General features: G+C 37.1%; 2 protein-coding genes across 8 annotated transcripts in view; one reads left to right on the forward strand and one right to left on the reverse strand.

The window, feature by feature from the left end:
* Positions 1-194: 194 nt before the first annotated feature.
* Positions 195-10947, reverse strand: NOL8 (nucleolar protein 8). Of its 5 annotated transcripts, none has more exons than XM_085517031.1 (17): positions 10856-10947; positions 9921-10091; positions 9685-9747; positions 9235-9313; positions 8795-8942; positions 8475-8545; positions 6261-8184; positions 5861-5977; positions 5002-5121; positions 4612-4696; positions 4237-4381; positions 3672-3755; positions 2780-3057; positions 2285-2411; positions 1816-1886; positions 1129-1211; positions 195-806 (listed from the first exon to the last, which is right to left on the reverse strand). In XM_085517031.1, exons 2-17 carry the CDS (start codon positions 10057-10059, stop codon positions 747-749), a joined length of 3594 nt encoding a protein of 1197 aa, XP_085373157.1. In that variant the 5' UTR covers positions 10060-10091; positions 10856-10947; the 3' UTR covers positions 195-746. The 5 variants fall into 5 exon arrangements, 4 of the variants coding, with proteins under 4 accessions (XP_085373157.1, XP_085373158.1, XP_085373161.1 ...); XM_085517032.1 differs by having other exon boundaries at positions 10769-10906; XM_085517035.1 differs by having other exon boundaries at positions 10785-10890.
* A 175-nt stretch (positions 10948-11122) lies between these two features.
* CENPP (centromere protein P) overlaps positions 11123-19183 on the forward strand; it is a 100054-nt gene continuing 91993 nt past the window's right edge. For all 3 annotated transcript variants that reach the window (XM_085517055.1, XM_015874677.3, XM_085517054.1), the window contains exons 1-5: positions 11123-11191; positions 11944-12098; positions 12582-12736; positions 13106-13194; positions 15522-15610. In XM_085517055.1, the coding sequence (XP_085373181.1) occupies positions 11962-12098; positions 12582-12736; positions 13106-13194; positions 15522-15610 (470 nt within the window). In that variant the 5' untranslated portion in view covers positions 11123-11191; positions 11944-11961. The remainder of the gene's footprint in view (positions 11192-11943; positions 12099-12581; positions 12737-13105; positions 13195-15521; positions 15611-19183) is intronic.

The following is a 19183-nucleotide window of genomic DNA, read 5'->3' on the forward strand; positions in this document are numbered from 1 at the left end:
GCAAATGAAATCAAGTGACTGTCCCCAGGCAGATCACATACATACTGGAACTTCCAAGACAATTAGCCAAGAGCCAAAACCTTCATAATACTCTGTATTCTAATGCTGCCATGACTCTGCAGCATATATGCTGTGTGGGTATGAGAACACAACCTCGCATGTGAAAATATCTTTCAACAAGCATATAACACCAGCAGCATACATCCTTATTTATTAATGTATATACACAGTTAAAAAAGTAGAAAAATTATCTTTGTAAAGAAATATAAACCTACTAATTTCACAGGTTTTCCCACTTATATGCACACTTCCATTAATTTCTGGTACTTTCATAGTACCAGTACACTTTCATAAATGTTTACTCTGAAAGTAGAAAATTACAAAAACTTGTAGAGGAACCTCCAGTAGGATCTGTTACATTCAGCTGAATATAGGTTATATAAGTATGGATCTGTCTGCTCTTCATTAACCCCACACAGCACAGGGACCCAAGAACACAGCAAAATAATCCACTGTTTCTTTTTTTAATGATCCACTTCTTAGTAAATACACAAAGAAGCAATATAGAAAAAAATCCAAAACATCCAAACCCAAATAAACTTATTACATTGACGTAATAAATATGTAGCTATTAAGAGATGATATGAGTCTTTTACAGTATTGTTTCCCATTAGATCTTTGAATTACCAGAACTTCGAAGAAGTTGCAGGAAAAAAAAGTCTCTTTCAAAGAAGAAACATGAAACATCAAGACTTCTGTTTTGTTCTCATTTTCCTTCTTGCATCCTTGTGTTTCTTCCGGCATTCCTGAAAACATTTCAATTTTAACACAGCATTATCAGAAGTTGTCAGTTCACCCATTTGTCTCACACTTGTTTTTTCCGTGCAGTTAAGTAACCAGTCCTGTGCAATACAGGCTTTCAACAATTTACCCAACTAGACACAACAACATGAAGTTACAAACAACCAGGTTAAAAAAATATTTCTTTCCTGATATGATGAAGTTTCATGTTCTTCTGATGTTCCCAAATTCATTTTTACTGCACATTAGGCAAATAAACAGCCCTGTTCTGTTCTCATGCTGAGATCTCAGCTACTGTTTTCAAAGAATAGTTGTTTAAACACTCACCTCAAGCAATAATTTACGTCTGTCTTCCCAGCTATCTTTCTCTTCATTGAGGTTAACTGCTCTACAGAATAACTTGGGTCCCTCTGCACAGAACAAATTAATACAGTTACAGCCATTGGAATATGGAATACTTCATAAGACTCATGCAAAATAGTGACAGTTAAAATCAGGTCTGTTATCTTCTGCATATTCCACCCATAACCCCACAACATAGCTGACTGAAACAGGTTTTTTCATTGCAGCCTTGCACGGTAGGAAAAATGAAGGGTAGCTGTAGCTTTCCTTACTATGCTGAAAGATAAGTTGCAGCAAACCAGCAATCCTTACATTCCTAGTAAGAACTGAAGCAAGTAAAAAAAGAACATCATATATATGACTGAAAGGAACCAAACACCTTGCTAATTTATCAAGTGATATCTGTAAGTTCTTAAAGGCCAGCAAAAAATTAGGCTATGACCTAAGAGTGCCAGATAACAGCTCAGCATTTGGACTCCATAGTTCCTGGTGGGATGCACTACCACAATCCATACCTCAGGAAGTGAATGAAAGTTGCCAATTTTTTTCCTCTTAACATCTTGGCTGTATTTAAGCTAGAAACCATTAATTAATTAACAAGGCAATATTTGTTCCTCTTCAGTTGCAGTAAAGAGATTGGAGGGGAGGGAAAAGATGAATAAACTGTTTCACCTCTTAATCGTTCATCATCTTTGGAGAAGAAGAAAAACCTAACACTTCCTGATTGTGGTAAAGGGAGAGACCTAGAAAAGCACAAAGAAATGTCACCGCCATGGAATTTAGTCTCAAGTTCCATTAGCATACATCAAAGCTGCAGTCCTTCAGAGAAATAGCAGTATTGTAGAACAGTGCTCCATAGTAGCCAAATATAGCCTTCTGTACAGAAATGTTTAAGAACACTTGACATGTATTTGACTTTTGGCCAAAACCAGCACCCAGTTCAATACTCATACAATTTTAATATTTAACTTCAAATCAAGTCTAATAGCAACATTTTTTAATATTATATTCTGTGCAGTAAGGAGTGTTTTCTTTAAAAGGAAAAAAAGACTTCTCTTGGTTAAAGTTGCACATTGCTGCTATTAAAATTCACCTAGCATCAACTACTACCAGGAAGGCAATGAATACAAAGAGAACTTGCATTTCTTTATCTTTTTCACTTTCTGTTGCCTCTGGCTCATCATCATCCTCAGAGCTGCTGTCTTGGAAACGTGGATCTTCTTGCCATTTGATTTTTATAGGTTTTATTGCTTCAAATACGTAGGGCTCTGCAATAATAGCACAGGAAGCAGATAACTCTTTTTCTTGACAGTAGATTTCTACTCAAAAGTAAAATAGTTATATTGGAAAATAACATACTTGAGCAGTATAAAGACTCCCTTCAAGAATTTTTTTCATTACTGTTCAAAGAATAACTACAGAACAGTACTTTCTCACAAGGTTATCTCTTGACATCAGCCCATATGAAACTCCAGGGATGCAAATATGATTAACTTCAATTAAACTACAGAGATCTTACTAAGAGATGACCGTAATCATTTTGCTTAGTTACAGAATTTAACTTCTGAAAACTCCCTGGTTTCTGAAATTAAAATATGCCATTCCTATGCATGTTCTAAGTGTGTTATACCGTTACCTTCTTTTACATCAGACTGATCCTTGTCATCAAAGAAGGAAAATCTGAAATCACTAGAATCCTGAGCCTCGTTACTCTCAGCATCAGGTCCCAGATGGTCACGCGGAGTTGATTCCTCTGCTTCGTCTTTGTCTCCGGGTATTTCTCCTTTTTCTTTTTGTTTGTTCTTTGAAGATCCAAACAACTCTTTTAAATCAACAGCAATGTCACAATATATTTCTTTAGACACTTCAGGCAGCTTCTCTCTCTCTTCTTTCTTCTTCTTTCTTTTAGCCTTACTGAAATCAGAATGTTTAAAAAAAAGATGAATAACCACCACAGTATATCTCCTCTTTCTTAGCAATTCCAGTTTCTGGCAATAGAATATTCCAGGGTCTACAGGACATGACAGGCATGCTGTAGATTCAGGTTTCTAATCTATTTCTTTTCACTGCACACAATTTGCCCACCCTTTGAAGGTAAGCACTGGGGAAGCGCCTCAGGTTTATATCCATGAAAAGACAGCAGCCATTCTACTTTGTAACAAATGGCACTCTGACATGACAGTACCTAATCTAAATATAACAATATTCAGGACATAGTTCTATTCCTGAAAATAACTGTTAGGAGCTAATGCTTTCTGTTCACAGATTTGCAAATCTCAAAGCCCAGAACTTGAAACCTGAAGGTGAGAAAGGATGACAGAAAACAGCACATAAAGAAAAGATAGACAAGAAAGACAACGTATTACTTTGAATTTCTACTGGTCATAATCCTTATCTCAGCAATACCAGGGAGAACTTAAAATAACAAAGCTGTCTGCATAGTAACCAAAAAAATCAGCATTGCTGTTTTTGAAAGCCAGCCTTCAAGGGAAGGAAACATCACAGCAGTTACCAAACTGTAATAATACCTCTCTTCTTCTATAGCTTTTGGTTTCTTCTCAAAAACTGTATGATCTTGCCTTGTGGGATCATAGCGGAGGGCATTAATATCCCTGTAAAGACAGAATGAAAACATCATAAAACAACCCATGGGACTTGACAAATATCCAACTCAAAGTTACCATAAAACTTTAAAATTTATTTCTTCACCAGAAAAGGTCAGGGAATATCAAGAAAAATTATACACACAATTGGCTTTAGTCAAATAACTCCAGTAACAACTGTCTGTAAAAGGTTACTAATTGCACATCACTATATGAAGAAAAAATCTCCCCTGGAAATTTTGTTAATACCTTGGGAAAAAAAGGATACTTACCGTATTTCTCACATGCAGTCCAGAGAAAACAATAACCTTATTGACTCCTAAGCAAGTAACAATCTAATTTTCTCTCTTACTGTCTAGCTCACATGTTCTTTGTCTAGCTTGTTTATGTTTGTCCCTGTAGAGAACAGGCATGGACTAATTAAGATACCAACTCTCAATCCCAACAATCCAATCATATAGAATATACCGCAAGAACCTTAAGTACGTACTTGAATTTCTTAGCATTTGTGGCCGTTTTAGTTGTTTTTGATTGTTCCAGGTCAACATTCAATAGACTTCCCAGTATTTGCAGATTTTTCTTTTTCTCTGCAGCAAACTCTTCTTCCTCATCTGCCTCCATTGTTTTGGTTTCTCCTAAATGATAAACAAATATCAATGTTCCCTCATTATGATCAGAGGAAGCCTGAAATATTTAATGCGTAACACTAGTACAACAGTAGAGCTCATGCAAATAGACAAGCCACTTTCCTCATTATAAAGCTAATTAATTAGAGGCTTTTCACCTTGTTATGCAGCTAGTCTGTGTATATAGATATTATATAGCTCTATTACTGTTATTACCTGGGAAACAAGAACAAGCTTACCTTCTTCTTCACTCTCACTTTCAAGGAATCGAGCATCCATGCGAAATCTTTCATCCGTGCCAAAACGTGATTGCAATTTTAAGAGCTAAATAAAAAGAAATTCTGTTAAGTGCTGGAGAAGAAATCATCAACATATAGTAACTTCTTATTTCCAACCCTGTAACTATTGCGACACACTAACAATCCTTAGCTTGATGCCTTTTTTGAATATGGAGAAATTTCCAAAAATGACAATGCCAGGGAACTCTTCTCACTCTCTGTTGGAGATAATTTCATGATTAAGTTTGTCAAAACCATAGCACATACACATGCAAGGCTACATACCCCATACTTCCAAAGCAATGTTATGGTGACTGACAAGAAACCTAAGTCATTAATAGCTTCACTCACTTTTTCACCAGCTTTGCCTTCAAACTGTGGTTTAATTTTGAATCTCTCGTCATCTGTTTCATCTTGATCATCTTCGCTGCTTTCAAAGAGTCTTCTAGAAGATTTAGGATCATGTTCCGTCTTTGTTAAAAAGAAAAATACAGGAAGGGAACCATTTTCAGAAGTCTGAGAAAATAATTCAGCATTAACTTTCTTCATGTGCTTTCCAGCATACCTGAGAAAATGCATTTCTAGATTGACCAATTTACTGACCCACTCATTTCACATCTTATGCCATATACACACCTTCTAAGATTTTTACAGTCAACGATCATTAAGTTTAAGTAGAGGCAAAATATCCACATAAAAACTAACTCAGGTATTACAATTTGAGCTAGCCATATGAATCCAAATTTCTGATTATACAAAGGGAGACCATCTTTAAAATATCAATGTCTAAAACCCTTCTGAACAAGTCTCATTCATGGTATAAACTGCAAAACATTGTTTAAGTCAGTTGATAAATATGAATTGCAGAAAAGGTAAGCACACCACAATTTTAAAACACAACTTCTTTGGACTCAAACATCACTTTATAAAACAAGACTCTGCATTAATAAAGATTCTTTGTCCACCGTATTACATACAGATCGCTATCCTCCTTACCAATTCTCCAGCATTTCCAGTTTCTGCAGTTAACTGATATACCCTTTGTTATAATCATGTTAGCCAAAACAGAATCACTTAAATTATTTGAAATATTTATTGTTTAAATTTTCCTTTCACTAACCTATGAAAAAATAGTCTTCAATGTAAAAGTTAGTTCCATCGATATAGGATTGCCTCAAAGAATACTAGAGTTCCTCCTAGCAACACCTACTATTTCATGCGTATCTTCCAAACTCTCATCTTTCTCCAGTGTTTCATCCACTTCAGCTTCACTTTCCACATCTGAATTGAATATGATGTGTTTATGCTTGTTTGTTGGCTGGCTATCCTACATAGGAATAGAATGGACAGGTTAACAGTAAACACTGAGCGCAGTCACACAGAACTATCTTGGACACATTTCCTATGACAGTAAAGGAAGAACCCAGCACTCCTTTTGCAATTCTAAAGATATCCCAGGAATTAGGCACGTAACATTTTACATATATTCTGAAAACACAAACTGAAAAATAATCAAGAAATCCACAAGCTTGCAAAATATCTTAAATTATAAATAACTTTCCCCTTTTGTTTTACTGCCTGCTATTCAGACCAGATACAAGTGTAATTACCAAATTTGAAAGAGCTCCTTGGATGAGCTGCTTCTGCAATTGCCTCTCTTTCTGTCTCTCTTCCAGAGCTGCCAGCCTCTTCTGGTTATCCTGCAATTGTTTTTTTGTATCAGATTCCTTTGAAGCAGTACCTTGAAGTTCTTTACTATCCAGGAGACTTATCTTCCTATCTGCACATTTCTTAACTTCACATTCTGGACTTGCTTTGCTTACATCTGTCTTCATTTTTTTTGAAAGCAGTTTTGGGCTTTTCAGTTGTCGTTTCACACGTTTCTGTGACATGGCAGCATTGCTATCCAAGTCACTGCTCTCACCTTCACTTTCATCAGTGCAAAGAACAGTATCTCCATACTCTGAATTCTGGTCACCTTGCAGAGAATTTGTTTTTGTGTTCCTTCCTTGTAAATGTGGCCTGCAAACATTCTTATCTGCTAAGAAGGAAGAATCTGACAACTCTTTGCGCTGTTCACAATGTACATTTTGTTTCTTTTTAGTGCCAACTTCAAGAGAATCAAATGGATGATTATCATGTTGCCCTTCAGATGACTTTACCCCACAAAATGGAGAAGCTTCAAAACCTAAACTTTCTACAGATCTCTTTTTAAAGTCAGTGCTGTCCTTAGTTGCCTCATCACAAAGGGCTCCCATTCCTCTGAAGGGCTGGAACTTCAAACATGAATTATTTCGTCCCTTGGAGCTTTCCTCATCAGCATTCTCCTCCCCATCTAAAATGGCAGCAAGTATATCTTCAGGACAGATGCACTTTTTATTAACTGCAGGAGGAATTTTGGAACATTTTGGCTTATGTATGACATTGCCTTTAGTGCTTTCTTTAGTGCTGCACTGACTAGAACTCTGTGTACTATCCACTTCTTCCACTGATGTCTCAGATTCTCCAGCAGCCAGTGCTTTTAGGTCATCTAATGTAAGGTCTACGCGATAACAGTTTTGCATCATGGATTCATAATCAGAACTGGTTTCAGACTCCTCTCCCTCAGACTGTGAAGAAGAGCTCTCACTAGGACTTGCTTTTGCTGTACCGTTACCTGCTGTACCCAACACGGCAGAAACGCTAGGCTTCCTCATTTTCCCTTTGCTTTCAACATGCTCTTTTAAACGGTGAGTTTTTGGTGAGAAGTTATTTACCAAATCACATTTCTTACTAGATAACGTTTGTTTATTTTGCTCCTTCACCTGCTTAGAGTTTTCTAAAACTGCAGTTTTCATGCTACTCTGACCTGGGGCTTTACTCTCAGCAATAATCTCATCTGTATCCGCTGAGTCATAACCATTGTCCCATTCCATAGTCTCTTTCTCTTTACTGTTTCCTTTGACAACTTTCTTCATGGTGTCTCCATTGCCTAAGGACCAGTGAGTACTGTATTTTAACTCAAAATTATCTCCAACAATTTCCAGGTGGTCACTTTCAGTCTCAGCGTTTTCAGTCTGCTCTTTTTCCATCTTCTTCTTCTTCATCATTGCTCTGATTTCCTCTTCGGAATCAATGTCACTGTCAGAAGCATACATTCTGTTATTTGGAGACATAACTCTAAAAATGCTGTTTTTATCTGATAGCGAACTTCGCTCTGAAATACTACTATTAAGACTGCTTGATGGAGGAAATTTAGACTTATCAATGGATTTGGTTTTCGATCTTTGATTTAGCTGCAATGAGCTTATGTTTCTCAAATGTGACTGACACGCAGAAGGGAGCACTTCCACTCCATTCAGATCCTTGCTGCCTAGCTGTCTTGTTTTTTTAGATTGCTCCTTAGTCACAGGGAACTCTCCTTGTCGCTTCTTGCTTATGCTGTCATCTTTCTCTTCCAAATGCCAAGTAAGCTTGGATACAGGAACTACATGTGTCAAGTCTTCCTCAAGCTTTCTAAGGTTGTGGCAATATTTTGACGGGTCATACTTCACAATGTTCATAGGAATTAAGGAATAAAACCAACATGATTATTTCAGCAAGCAGAATTCTAATCTCTGCAAAGTAAATTGTAAGGGAAAGGAAGAGTTCTCTTAATGCTAGGACAGCATGCCTTTAAACAAAGGGCCTGCAGTCCAAGTAAGTTATTCAGAACACAAAAAAAAACTTATTACATTTACTTAAGCATGTCATAGTAGTCAATATGAAGGCCACTTAGCAAATATATATTTATCGTTAGGATAAAAGAAAGAAGTGAATTTATGTCCAACCAAATCAAAAAGGATATTTTATTTTTCTGTTGATTCCTAAGGTGAAGGATTGGGAGGACTCTGCCAAATTTACCCACAATCCAATTCTAAAAGAAAAGAAACATAAATTAGTATGAAAAAGAAATAAAGAAAATAACACTGAATAAATGATTCATTACAAGAATGACAAGAACATGTAAGGTATTTCCCCAGGCTACTTATTAAAAGTTAAATAATCACATTTCACACAAGTTTCCTTATATACAGCGTAAAGATTTAACATAGATACAAATGGAATAAGTTTGTGCCCAACTCTAATTTTTGTTTTAATTCTCCAGACAGCTCCCCCACCATACCTTATGGTCTGGCACCTCTGTACCTGGTACTGCTCTCATATGAAAGTCTACAACTCCAGCCTTTTTCAGTGATTCTAGAAGAACTGTTTCATCATTTCTCTGTGGCTTTTCCTTCTGTAGCTTCGCTTCCTCCCTCTCCATGGCAAGCCTGTATCAAAAAGTACACCATGTATGAGAAAAATATTTGCCTGTGTGATAAATCATAACTGGCAGCAGCCCTTCACACTAAAGGAATTAACATAATTCTGATTATACCTGAGCTTTAAGGGAGTAATAGTGACAAAAAGATCATGCTATCAAATATGTGTCACCAGCCAAGAAACATCAATAAAGATTAGAAAGATTAGGAGCATTGCAGACGCCTGAAGCACTGCCATAATATTACATGTTAAATAGAAAAAGGGCACCATAACCAAAAACGGGTATTTGTTGATTTTTACCTGTGTAAAAAGCTTTCTTTGGCAAATTCAATCTGCAGTGTCCTCCCTCCCCATTTGGTTTTATTTAAAACAGATATGCCTGTAAAAGAACAAGACTGGAACTCAATACTTTCTATATTAAAAGATGCACACTGAACTTAACAGTGTCGCCTTTTGTACATGGAGAGTCTAACATCCTACACTTAAACAACACCTACATTCAGAATCAAGGTTCTGACTTGAATAGTTCTATTTGGATCTGTATGAGTGTCACGGGCACAGGTAAATCTAGGTAACCCATGACAGATTTGTTCTTAACATTGACAAAATGTTTATGACAACAAAATCAATCCAGGTCTACCTTTACCATGTCCTGCTTAGACAATATCAGATGTATCACGAATATTGTAACCTGCTTCAGGAACATGATTTATTAAAAATTAATATATATAGATATGTATAAATACTTACATTTTCTAAGATCTGCCTCAGAGCTGCTGACGGTGACGTAAGCAAAAGTTTTCGTAGGGTTCCCTGCTCAATGATAAATATTTAGTTAATTTCTATATGCTTTTAGTATTTCCCTTAAAGCTGAAAATCATGTTATTTCCTGAAAATAAAGCACCTCTGGAGCAAAAAAAAAAAAAAAATCTTATTTCACATTATGACTTGAAAAACAATTTGAAAGGATGATTAAAAGCTGTTACCCTGCTCATCTTTCCTGGTGATAATCTCTACATCCAAAACACGTCCAAACTTCCCAAATCTTTCTTGCAGTTCAGCCTTAGAAACCGTATGGCCAAGCCCTCCCACATACAGCCGTTTTGACACTTGTTTCTTCTCCATATTGAAACAGCCAAGCTATCACATCTGTTTTTCTGTAGGGAGACATAACAGCAGTTCACTAGTACTTAAATATCATGGATTACGTCAAACACTATATCAGATTATGAAGAAAAGAAGTAATTCTATCAAAAGTTCTCCACAAAGAACTATAGAGAAGAATGCTTTGGTTTGGGACTACCATGATGTGAGGAAATCTATGAAGCAGTTAAGAAACAACAAAGTAGAAGGTGAGCAACTGAGAGGCCATGCAGCGTTGGGGTGAGGTGTGTGTTGAGCTGTGCCACTGCCTCAGGAGCAGTGAAAGCAGCTGCAGCTCCCCCACACTCAACACATCCCCTTATAGCTTAATAAGTTCTCAAGTGGTAATAGCAGCAAATACAGAGAAGGCCAATGCACAAACTCGGGCCTCTCTCTGCAGAAACTGCTCATTCTTCAGATACTGAAAGAAGAAACATGAGTAAAAGAAGCTTTCCTTGGGAAGGAGCAACCCAGCTGACAGCACTAGGCCATAAACATTAATAAAATCCCCCCTCAGCCTCCTCTCCACGCTGACCAGGCACAGGGCTCTCAGTCTTTCTATATAAAGGAAACGCCACGAGGGATTCACGCCCGCAGCAGCACAGTGTGGAAGGAGGGACGAGCCGTGTTCCACACACTGCTCCCAATGGCCCCACCGCCCTCAGCCGCGAGCAGCCGGCACTTCGAGCACCTTAACACCCCAATACCGGATTCTCTGCCCCCTCCCCACCGCCGTCCCAGCACACGGGGTCCCGCCGGGCCCACGCGCTCTGCTCACCGCTGCCGGGTTCTTGTTGTCAGCCGGGCCGGTTTGAGAGCAGCACATAGCTCCGGCCTGGGGAATGGTGGGAGCTTTGGGTGCAACCAACCAGGAAGGAAGGGAGATTTTCCACAAGACGTAAAGAAAAATAAAAAAAGAAAAAACCAAGCACAAACGTAAATAGCTACATGAATAACGCTTTTATTAAATACTTCGAATACACTTGGGGTGTGCTCTTCGAGCTGGTTCCTCAGGGCAGTGGGGCTGAGCGGTGCCCCCCGCTGTGGTAGCGCCCGGGGCTCAGGCTGGGCGCGCACTTCGAAAGGTCGGACCGGCAGGATTTATTTATGAAAGGTGACTATTCCTTGTGTCTATCAGCTGCTTTTTGCTCGTTAATGCTCTTGTGTTCGGTAAAACCAGCTGTGCTCCATCCCTCAGGTGTCCAGCCCAGCTGTGCTCCATCAGTGCTGCATTAGGAGCAGTGCACGGTGCTGTTACTGCTTCCTAAGATGAAATCACATTCACCACTCTCAAATCAATCCTTCTATGCTACTTTCCTCTTTTTGCTGTTATATCTGTGGTTCAGTATAACTGTCAGAAAGAGCAGTGCAATGGAGATGGTGATATGGGAGGTGTAATGACAAAGGGAGCAGCACAAGTGTAATAGTGTTACAATAGACAAGAGCTTACCTTCCTATCACACAGCTGAATTGCCTTCATCTGTGCTCCCAGGGCTGACCTGGTCCTTTCCTCAGGTGCTCAATCAATGGTTCAGGCTGTGACTCAACAGTTCCAGTACAATCACAGTGATTTGTGTTTTGCAATTGGCCTAAAATTTACATTTAGAATCCATGAATTCTATTTTCAAGGTATTAATGCAACAAAACCATGTCAGAACTACTCAGGATAATTAAAAATGGTAATTATTAATTCTTTAATTTTCAAAAGACATAAAATATAATTGGATTGTTTCACACTATGGCAGGAGAAATGTTGCCTAATGCTGTATTTACATTTTAAAGTTAATTATTCGGAAAAAAATACATTGTGAATAGCGATCCATTTTGGGTGAGGTGGGATCTAATATGCTCATTTGTTGTGCCTAGTGCCTTGGAGTGGGAGAAATGGACAACAGCGTTTTTCAAGTTTATGAAGATGAAATTCAGTTGTTGGAAGAAGAAATTAAACGTTTGACTGAAAAATATGAAGATCTCCAACAGGAATCCACCTTTTATTCTGATGAAGAAGTACAGAAGTCAGCGTATGTCTTATTGGCATGTCTTTATCAAAATTCTTGCTGTTATGCTTTTGCCTGTGTGTTAAGATATTAGGACCTGTACTTATTGTTACAGTGCTGTTGTGATGCAGGTCTTGTTGAGGACATAGGACAATTATGATAGAAGATTACAAGTAATATGTAGTTGATTTCTTTTCAGTGAAGGCATCACAACTCACTTTTATTGTATGTTCCTCCAAGTGCTTATATATAAAAAAAATAAAGGCTCTGTCTGCCTGGCAATGAACACAAAGTATTTCTTCAGGCTGGAGATCTAACTGAAATGAGATTCCTGACAGCTGATCTTAGACTGAAAGTACTCAGAACAAATTACAAATGCCTTTAATTTAATGATACTTTTGTACTGATTTAACAAAACTTTTTCCTATTTCTTGAATATTTTGTTTGTTGCGTTATTGTATATTCTTTTCTTATTTCCATTTTGCTTTTTTTTTTTTTAAATTCTAGGAAACTATTCCAAAGAGAATTTCTGGGACATAAGGGACATGAACCTCCACTGGACCTGATAGCTGAACTTGAAAGTCTAGAGAGAGATCTCTCCTTTTTGGTGAAGTTTACTGGTATTCAGATCACAAGTCATTCTAGGAAAACATTAGAAAGAGGTAAGCATTTTTATGGCTGTTAGTGGTGCTATACTGAACATGTTCCAGTTGATTATGTTTGTGGATGCATGTTGTAATTCCACTTTAAATGTTAGCAGGAAGAAAATTCCATTGTATTTCAAATTATTAGCATTTATTGAGAAAATAGCTTCTCAGCAAGTACTGTATTTTACTAGGTGGAAAAACAAAAGTCTGCTATGAAGTTAGTAGTTCTTTTCTTAGTATGCTTCACTTACTTTCATGATTTCTGTGACTGACACTGTTGTTTGGTACTTTAAACATGACCAGTGGCAGAAATACAGTAATAGTTGAATAGAGCTATTACAAAGTATTTTGCTAACTTTCTTTTTTAAACTTTTAAAATAACAGCTGCAAATCGAACAGTTCAGAAGCACAGACTGTCAGGAAATTGCCAGTCCTTGCCTTTTTGTTTGGAATTCCAGCTTCTTGAAGTGCAGGTAACAATCACTGTATATATAAAATAAAATAAACAAGCAAAACTTCAAAGGAACAGATATGAATACTTGAATTTTCAGCTGAAAACTTTTAACTGGTATTTTATCATTACGGCTGAGTTTCCTTGATGTAAACCTCTCCGTGACAGATGGACCCAGCTTTTCAATTCCAAGTGCATCCAAGCAAAATAACTCTAAAGTTCAAGTTCTACATCCAGCCATGAAATTCTTACCATGTTCTCCTATAATCTGGTATCTTGAACTGGAGAATGGAAAATTCCAAGCCCCACATCTCTTGAGGGAGCAGAGGAAAAGCTAAAGCATTAAAAGCAAGAACAGTTTCTATTTTACTTTGGTTCTACTCCTACTCATTTCATTAGTGTGAATTGCCATTACATCACGGGGACTGCACAAAGGTTACACCAATTATGACACTTTTTGCAAGGAAGCTCTTGTCTGAATCTATTAGTACAGGATTTAGGATGGTAAGCAGTGGGAAGGAGCTGTTACCCCAGTTTGTAGTAACTCTTTTTTTGACACTGGAAAGTTTCCTTCTCAGGAAAACTTGATTTTCAGCTCAGCTTTGAAGATGGCTTTAAATAGAGTGTTTGGACCTGATGGTATTGAAAACTGGTTTGTTTTGTGAAAAAAGTGGCTTCTCTTCATAAGCTTAACAGAAGCCATTTTGAACTGAGGGACTGAGTATTTACTTACTCATCTGTGGATTGTGTGATATGGAATTTCAAGAGTTGAATGAAGTTATTTTGCAAAGCATGGCTTAGAACTTAAAGTTCTTGTAGTACTTTTGTAGCACTGGCATGTAAAATTGCACTTAGCTTTAGGTATGGAAGTAACCTGCATCCATCGTGGGACTTGATTATGTTTCTCACTTGCATGGTCCTTGGAATGATAAATTCTTTGTGTTCTGTGGTATTTGATGTTAATGGGGCACAGATGATAATCTGAGTGTTTAAATGGATTCTACCACTAGATGACAGCACTTGCCTGTTTAGCACCTAAAACCAGGGCTGACAGAATTACTTTGTAGGTATGTTATGCACAGAAAACTAAGTGTGTTTGTATGAAGAAGGCAAACAAACAAGCCTTTAGTTAATAAAAACACAGAATTTTAACCCGTAGATTACAATTTAAAATACAATACAGACTAGATATTACTGTAGCTTAATGGAATCAAATTTGTACCACCACCATTTTGTGCTTTTTCAAGCCTTTGAGTTGTGAATGTATTCAGGAAAGCCATAAACTAGTCAAGTAGACATGATTGGAGAGCACTTTTTTTTTTGCCACAACACATATGTTTAGGCTTTTATTTATGGTGTTACCTACACAAATCAAGAGTGTATGGCTGCAAACAGTTATTTCTGTTCCTTTGCACAATTTTTGTGGTTATATATGAACCTGAATGGTTTTAAAGGCCTTGTATTTTCTTGTAGATGCACAAATTAAAACATAATGGCTTGGATACAGCTGTAAAATATGGTCTGTTGTTTTACTAACATATGGTTTTGTATTACCATTTTGTTAGAACTATTTAAATAGGTCTTGAGAGAATTTAGTTGTAGTGAGAATTTCCTTGTAGTGCTGAGAATAAGGAAGAGTACAAAGTCTCCATGTTAAAGTGAAATGTTTGCTATGGTCTTCAAGGTATTATTCATTCACCGTTAATCTGATGTATTCCTCTGGGGTGCTCAAGAATTAATACAAAAAAGATTTAAATTATTCCATGGCTTCATTCCTACTGAATTATCGTCCTTTCTCGATGTTTTCTTAGTTTGTTAGGTATTTTAATTTGGGAATGTTTTGTTATGTATCCCTGAGTAGTGTGTTATTGTAAAACGAGACAGGAATTTGAGACAAAACAATAGGTTGTAAAATGGAAGGAATGCAAGCAGGAAAAGGACATCCAAATTTTAGGATTTTAGCATTAGGATGTTTTCCAAAAGGGATATTAAACTTGAGATTTCTGGTTTTTGTGATGGAGGAGAAGTGTTGAAAAGTGAGAGGAATCTGCAGTATCAGTGACATGGAAGGGAGTAGATGAATTTGTGAAATAATCTTCTTTTACAAATGTCTGTTCTCTGTGCAGAGTAGCTTAGATGTTAATCCAACATCTTTATTGCCTGAATAATGCTGATATGTTGAAATGCAAGAAAATTTTTGTGCAAGTAAGACATAACTTAGAAATACTACAATAGATTTTTATGTGTAGCAGTATTTGCATAGATTTTGGTACATTTTATACATATATGTTTCTATATTTCATTGTAGAGCAACTTCTAAAATATTGCGTTGTTGTTTCTCCAATCTAGAACAAGGAGAACGTGTCTGTTGCTATCACTGATCTCAGCATCATAGTGGAATCTGGACAGTGTTCAGAATTAAGCAAGTTTGTGTCCAGGTAACGTTGAGGGTTTTTTTTTTGTTTAAGAAAAGTTATTGTGTAGGCTATCCAATGCTGAAACAACATGGGGTTCTGATGAAAGCTGCTGGCAATTTCTTTGGGAGGCAATGTACTGTTAGCCCAACTGTAATGCTTCCTATCATGAGTCCGTACCCTTGTGGAGACAAGATGGAGTGGACATCATTCATAAGGCCTGAAAGGGCTTAAATGAATTCATGTCAGACAGGAACATGTTGGGGTTGTAATGTGCTTTAGATGTTTGGAATTGTTTGGTTTAGAGACATAGCTACAAGATAAACTCAGATACTGTATTTTCATTTATATAATCATGAACTTGCCAGCTTTTGGTACACAGGATGATATTTGAGATTGCTCTGATGCCTTATTGATCTTCATGAGATTTGCATGGGCCCACCTTTCAAGCTTGTTAAGGATTTTCTGAATGATATCATTTCCCTCTGAAGTGTCAGTTTTAAACTTGCTGAGGGCACACTCGATCCCACTGTCTCCTTGTTATAATTAAATTATTAATTATTACTGGGTAGCTAACTTAATCCTGTCCCTTAATGTGTTACTTTTTAGACTTGAGCATGGAGAGGGAAGGCAAGTGGTTGAGAAAGAAGGAAGGTCCATTAAATTACCTCAGGCCTAGTTAGTTCATAGACACAGCTGAATGTTTTGCTTAGAAGACTGGAATTTCCATTCAAATCTACTACAGCTAGCGGTAGGAGGAGGAGTAGTGGTTGAATTCACTCAAGAAGCTGGATTTAGAAAAGGAAATTACTATTTTTTTCATGTGTATTTTTTGACAGTATAGTTGTCTTGGGATTTGATGGTTATACCAGAAACTAATGTATTGAAATAATAGCTTCAGACTTCATTTCATCCTGACTGGAGCACTTCTGTTTTGCCTCTGTTTTTTCACTATCCTTGTCCTTTTCCACGTTACATGAGTATTCATAGTAAATATAAGTTATGCCAGTGTAGAAATTAATTATGCTGCAAAGTAAGTTATGCCAATATACTCAACTGGCTGAAAGAGAAATAATATATAACTTCTTTTATAAATTACATTTATTACTCATTTAAGGCAGGAAATATGTTGCCAGAGTGGAGTTAATATTGGCAATGTCTGTTTAGATAGCAATGCATCATTATACTGGCTTAATCTGATAATGTGATGTTTCCTTAAGGTTTGTTTTCTCAATCCCCTTTCTAGGTTCAATTCCCAGTCCCTTCTTTTCATGCCTAATTTCACACTTTATTTTCCCAGATAGTTCTTCTATTCTTCAGTGTCCCAGTTACTCTTAAAATCTTGATTACTAAATTTTTCTTCCCCCCCTATCCCTCCAGTTCTTGACCACCTGAATCTGGTATTGTTCTTTTCAGTCTCCTCATCTTTTTCTTCATTTTTCTTTCACTTCCATGGCCCAGCCTTGCCAAGTGCCTTTTCTCTGGTGGCCTGAATTTTTTCCTCTTCATCATTCTAATTTATTTTTTTTTTTGGTTACATTTTTCATAATGCATGATCTTTAATAGCACTGGAGTTAAAAACTTGGCAGTCAGTCCTAATTCCCAAGCCCATCCTGCTTTGGAAGAAAGCAAGAATAATGAAGCACTTGAGCAATGTGTTTTTAAAAGAAGGAAAACTGAAGTTCATTTTCAACTAGGTAGTGTTGGAATACAACACTTATTTTGAAAGGTGTGCTCTTCCTTATACATGGTGTAACACTAAAATGTCTACAGATAGAATCACAACACTTCTATTTCTGGTTTTTGCTCAAGTGCCCTTGGACGAGTTATAACCCATGTTAAACTTTATTGTAGTACTGAGGACTACAATATCCATGAAAAATCCTCTTACCCATTTCTTCTTTTTATTACTTAACTAATCTAACAGGTAATGGGAAACAAACAGCTGCATAGACTGCTTAGGAGAAGTTTACAGACATTTGGGAAACTGCTGATATGTTTTAGTGATTAATAGAATGTAACAGTCATCATGAAGGATTTGTACAAGGTCTGCATTATGTCAAACACTGCATGGACTTGCTGTCTTGGAAGTGAGGTGAAGCATAAATTATTCCTACAGCTACAAGAGTAATTCCTTGTTTTTATATCCCAGTGCAAGAAGTTTTGTGTACTGAACCCTTAAATAGTGTTAGAAATTTAGAGCTTCTTAGATGCTTTTGTACTTTGTTGATATTATATCATAAAAGGAAATGGTGATTGGACAAAGGGCATGTGATTTTAACCTGATGCATAGTTAACACTGGGCCTGAAAATGCTATTTGCTGTTTTTGGATAGCTTCTCTCTTACGTGATGTTGGCTTTGGAGACTGAAGTTTTCTGTTCATAACTTTTTTTTTTAGTGACAGTTTGTATTGCTTAGTTCTTTCCAAAAAGAGGCTCAAACTTTAATATCTTACTACTTTGTTGTATGTACGTTGCTCCTATTCCCATACAGTCTGTAATAGATATGAAGACCACAATGACACTATTTGATAGAGCAGATTCTCAGCTGCAGGACTCTGTTTTTTCTTCAGCGCTACTGAGCAAGAGCATGCTATGCTTGTCAAAATTTGCACCTGCAGAAGTGACCCACTGTCACCACCGCTGACATGAAATATCCACTGCCTTGCTGGGCTCACATCCACTGTTTGGTCTCCATAAATGTCTGGCAAGCACTGGTGAATGTCAGTGGGTACAGTTTTTTTTCTGCACAGGGGAATTCAGTGGCACACATTTGTTCCATATGCACTCAGATGCCATTATCTCAGAGTGCCCCTCTGCTGCCATCATGGCAACAACCTGTCATGAAATACTGGAGGGGAGATTTAACCTCTGCTGCCATCCTGCCAACAAATAAAATAGGAGACTTTACTTTCAGAGCAGTCCTCGTTCTGAAAGTGTTCTTAGTATATTATGATTTGTGGGAATTGACCTCAGCATTGGGAATTAAGCTAATTTTGGCTAATTGGGAATTTTCCTATTCTAAACCCAACGTTGTTCATTTTTTTTGTGAGTAGTTCAAATGCCATCAGAAAGTACACTGAAATACTGCTCACATGTTGCTTTGTGGCTCTCTATCTGATCCAAAGAACTTCAATGTCAGATTGTTTTCTTGATGCATTTTTAAAATTGCCATTCACCAATGTTGTTCAGGGATCTAATTGGGTGGTACATGGATAGCACACTCTATTATCTTTATCACACAGCAGAGAACAATAAATGGAGAGGTCCCCATTGCCTAGTGAACTTCAAACTTGAGAAGAATTAGAAGCCCTTAATTTCTCTCAACACTATAATTTCCCTTTGGTACCTTAACCATTTTGTATGCCTCTTAAACTGTTTGATGCAACTGGTTCTCTAATCTTGTCTTAAAAAAATCTGGTGATCCAGCCTTGAGAACTTTCATCTACTGCTTTGCCTAAAATATCAATTAAAATAATGTAGAAACAATGTCACGAGGTTAGTGACAGGCTTTTAAGTTGCATAAAATTGATTACTCATCAAAATGACCACTTTTTAAAACAGAATTAAAGTATGTAAATTGTTACAAATGTTTGT

This window comes from Coturnix japonica, chromosome 15 (assembly GCF_054131305.1).
Source record: "Coturnix japonica strain WE chromosome 15, WE-NBRP24, whole genome shotgun sequence".
Lineage (NCBI taxonomy): Eukaryota > Metazoa > Chordata > Aves > Galliformes > Phasianidae > Coturnix > Coturnix japonica.

Bases quoted from the DNA above. Each gene is read 5' to 3' on its own strand.
- NOL8 (XM_085517031.1), bottom strand. From the start codon at position 10,059: ATGGAGAAGAAACAAGTGTCAAAACGGCTGTATGTGGGAGGGCTTGGC. The intron at 8,185-8,474 runs ATCCTTTTTGAT...TCCTATGAACAT, and splicing joins AATCAACAGAAAAATAAAAT to TGTGAAGTATGACCCGTCAA. The intron at 3,058-3,671 runs GTATTATTACAG...TTCTGATTTCAG, and splicing joins AAAGCTATAGAAGAAGAGAG to TAAGGCTAAAAGAAAGAAGA.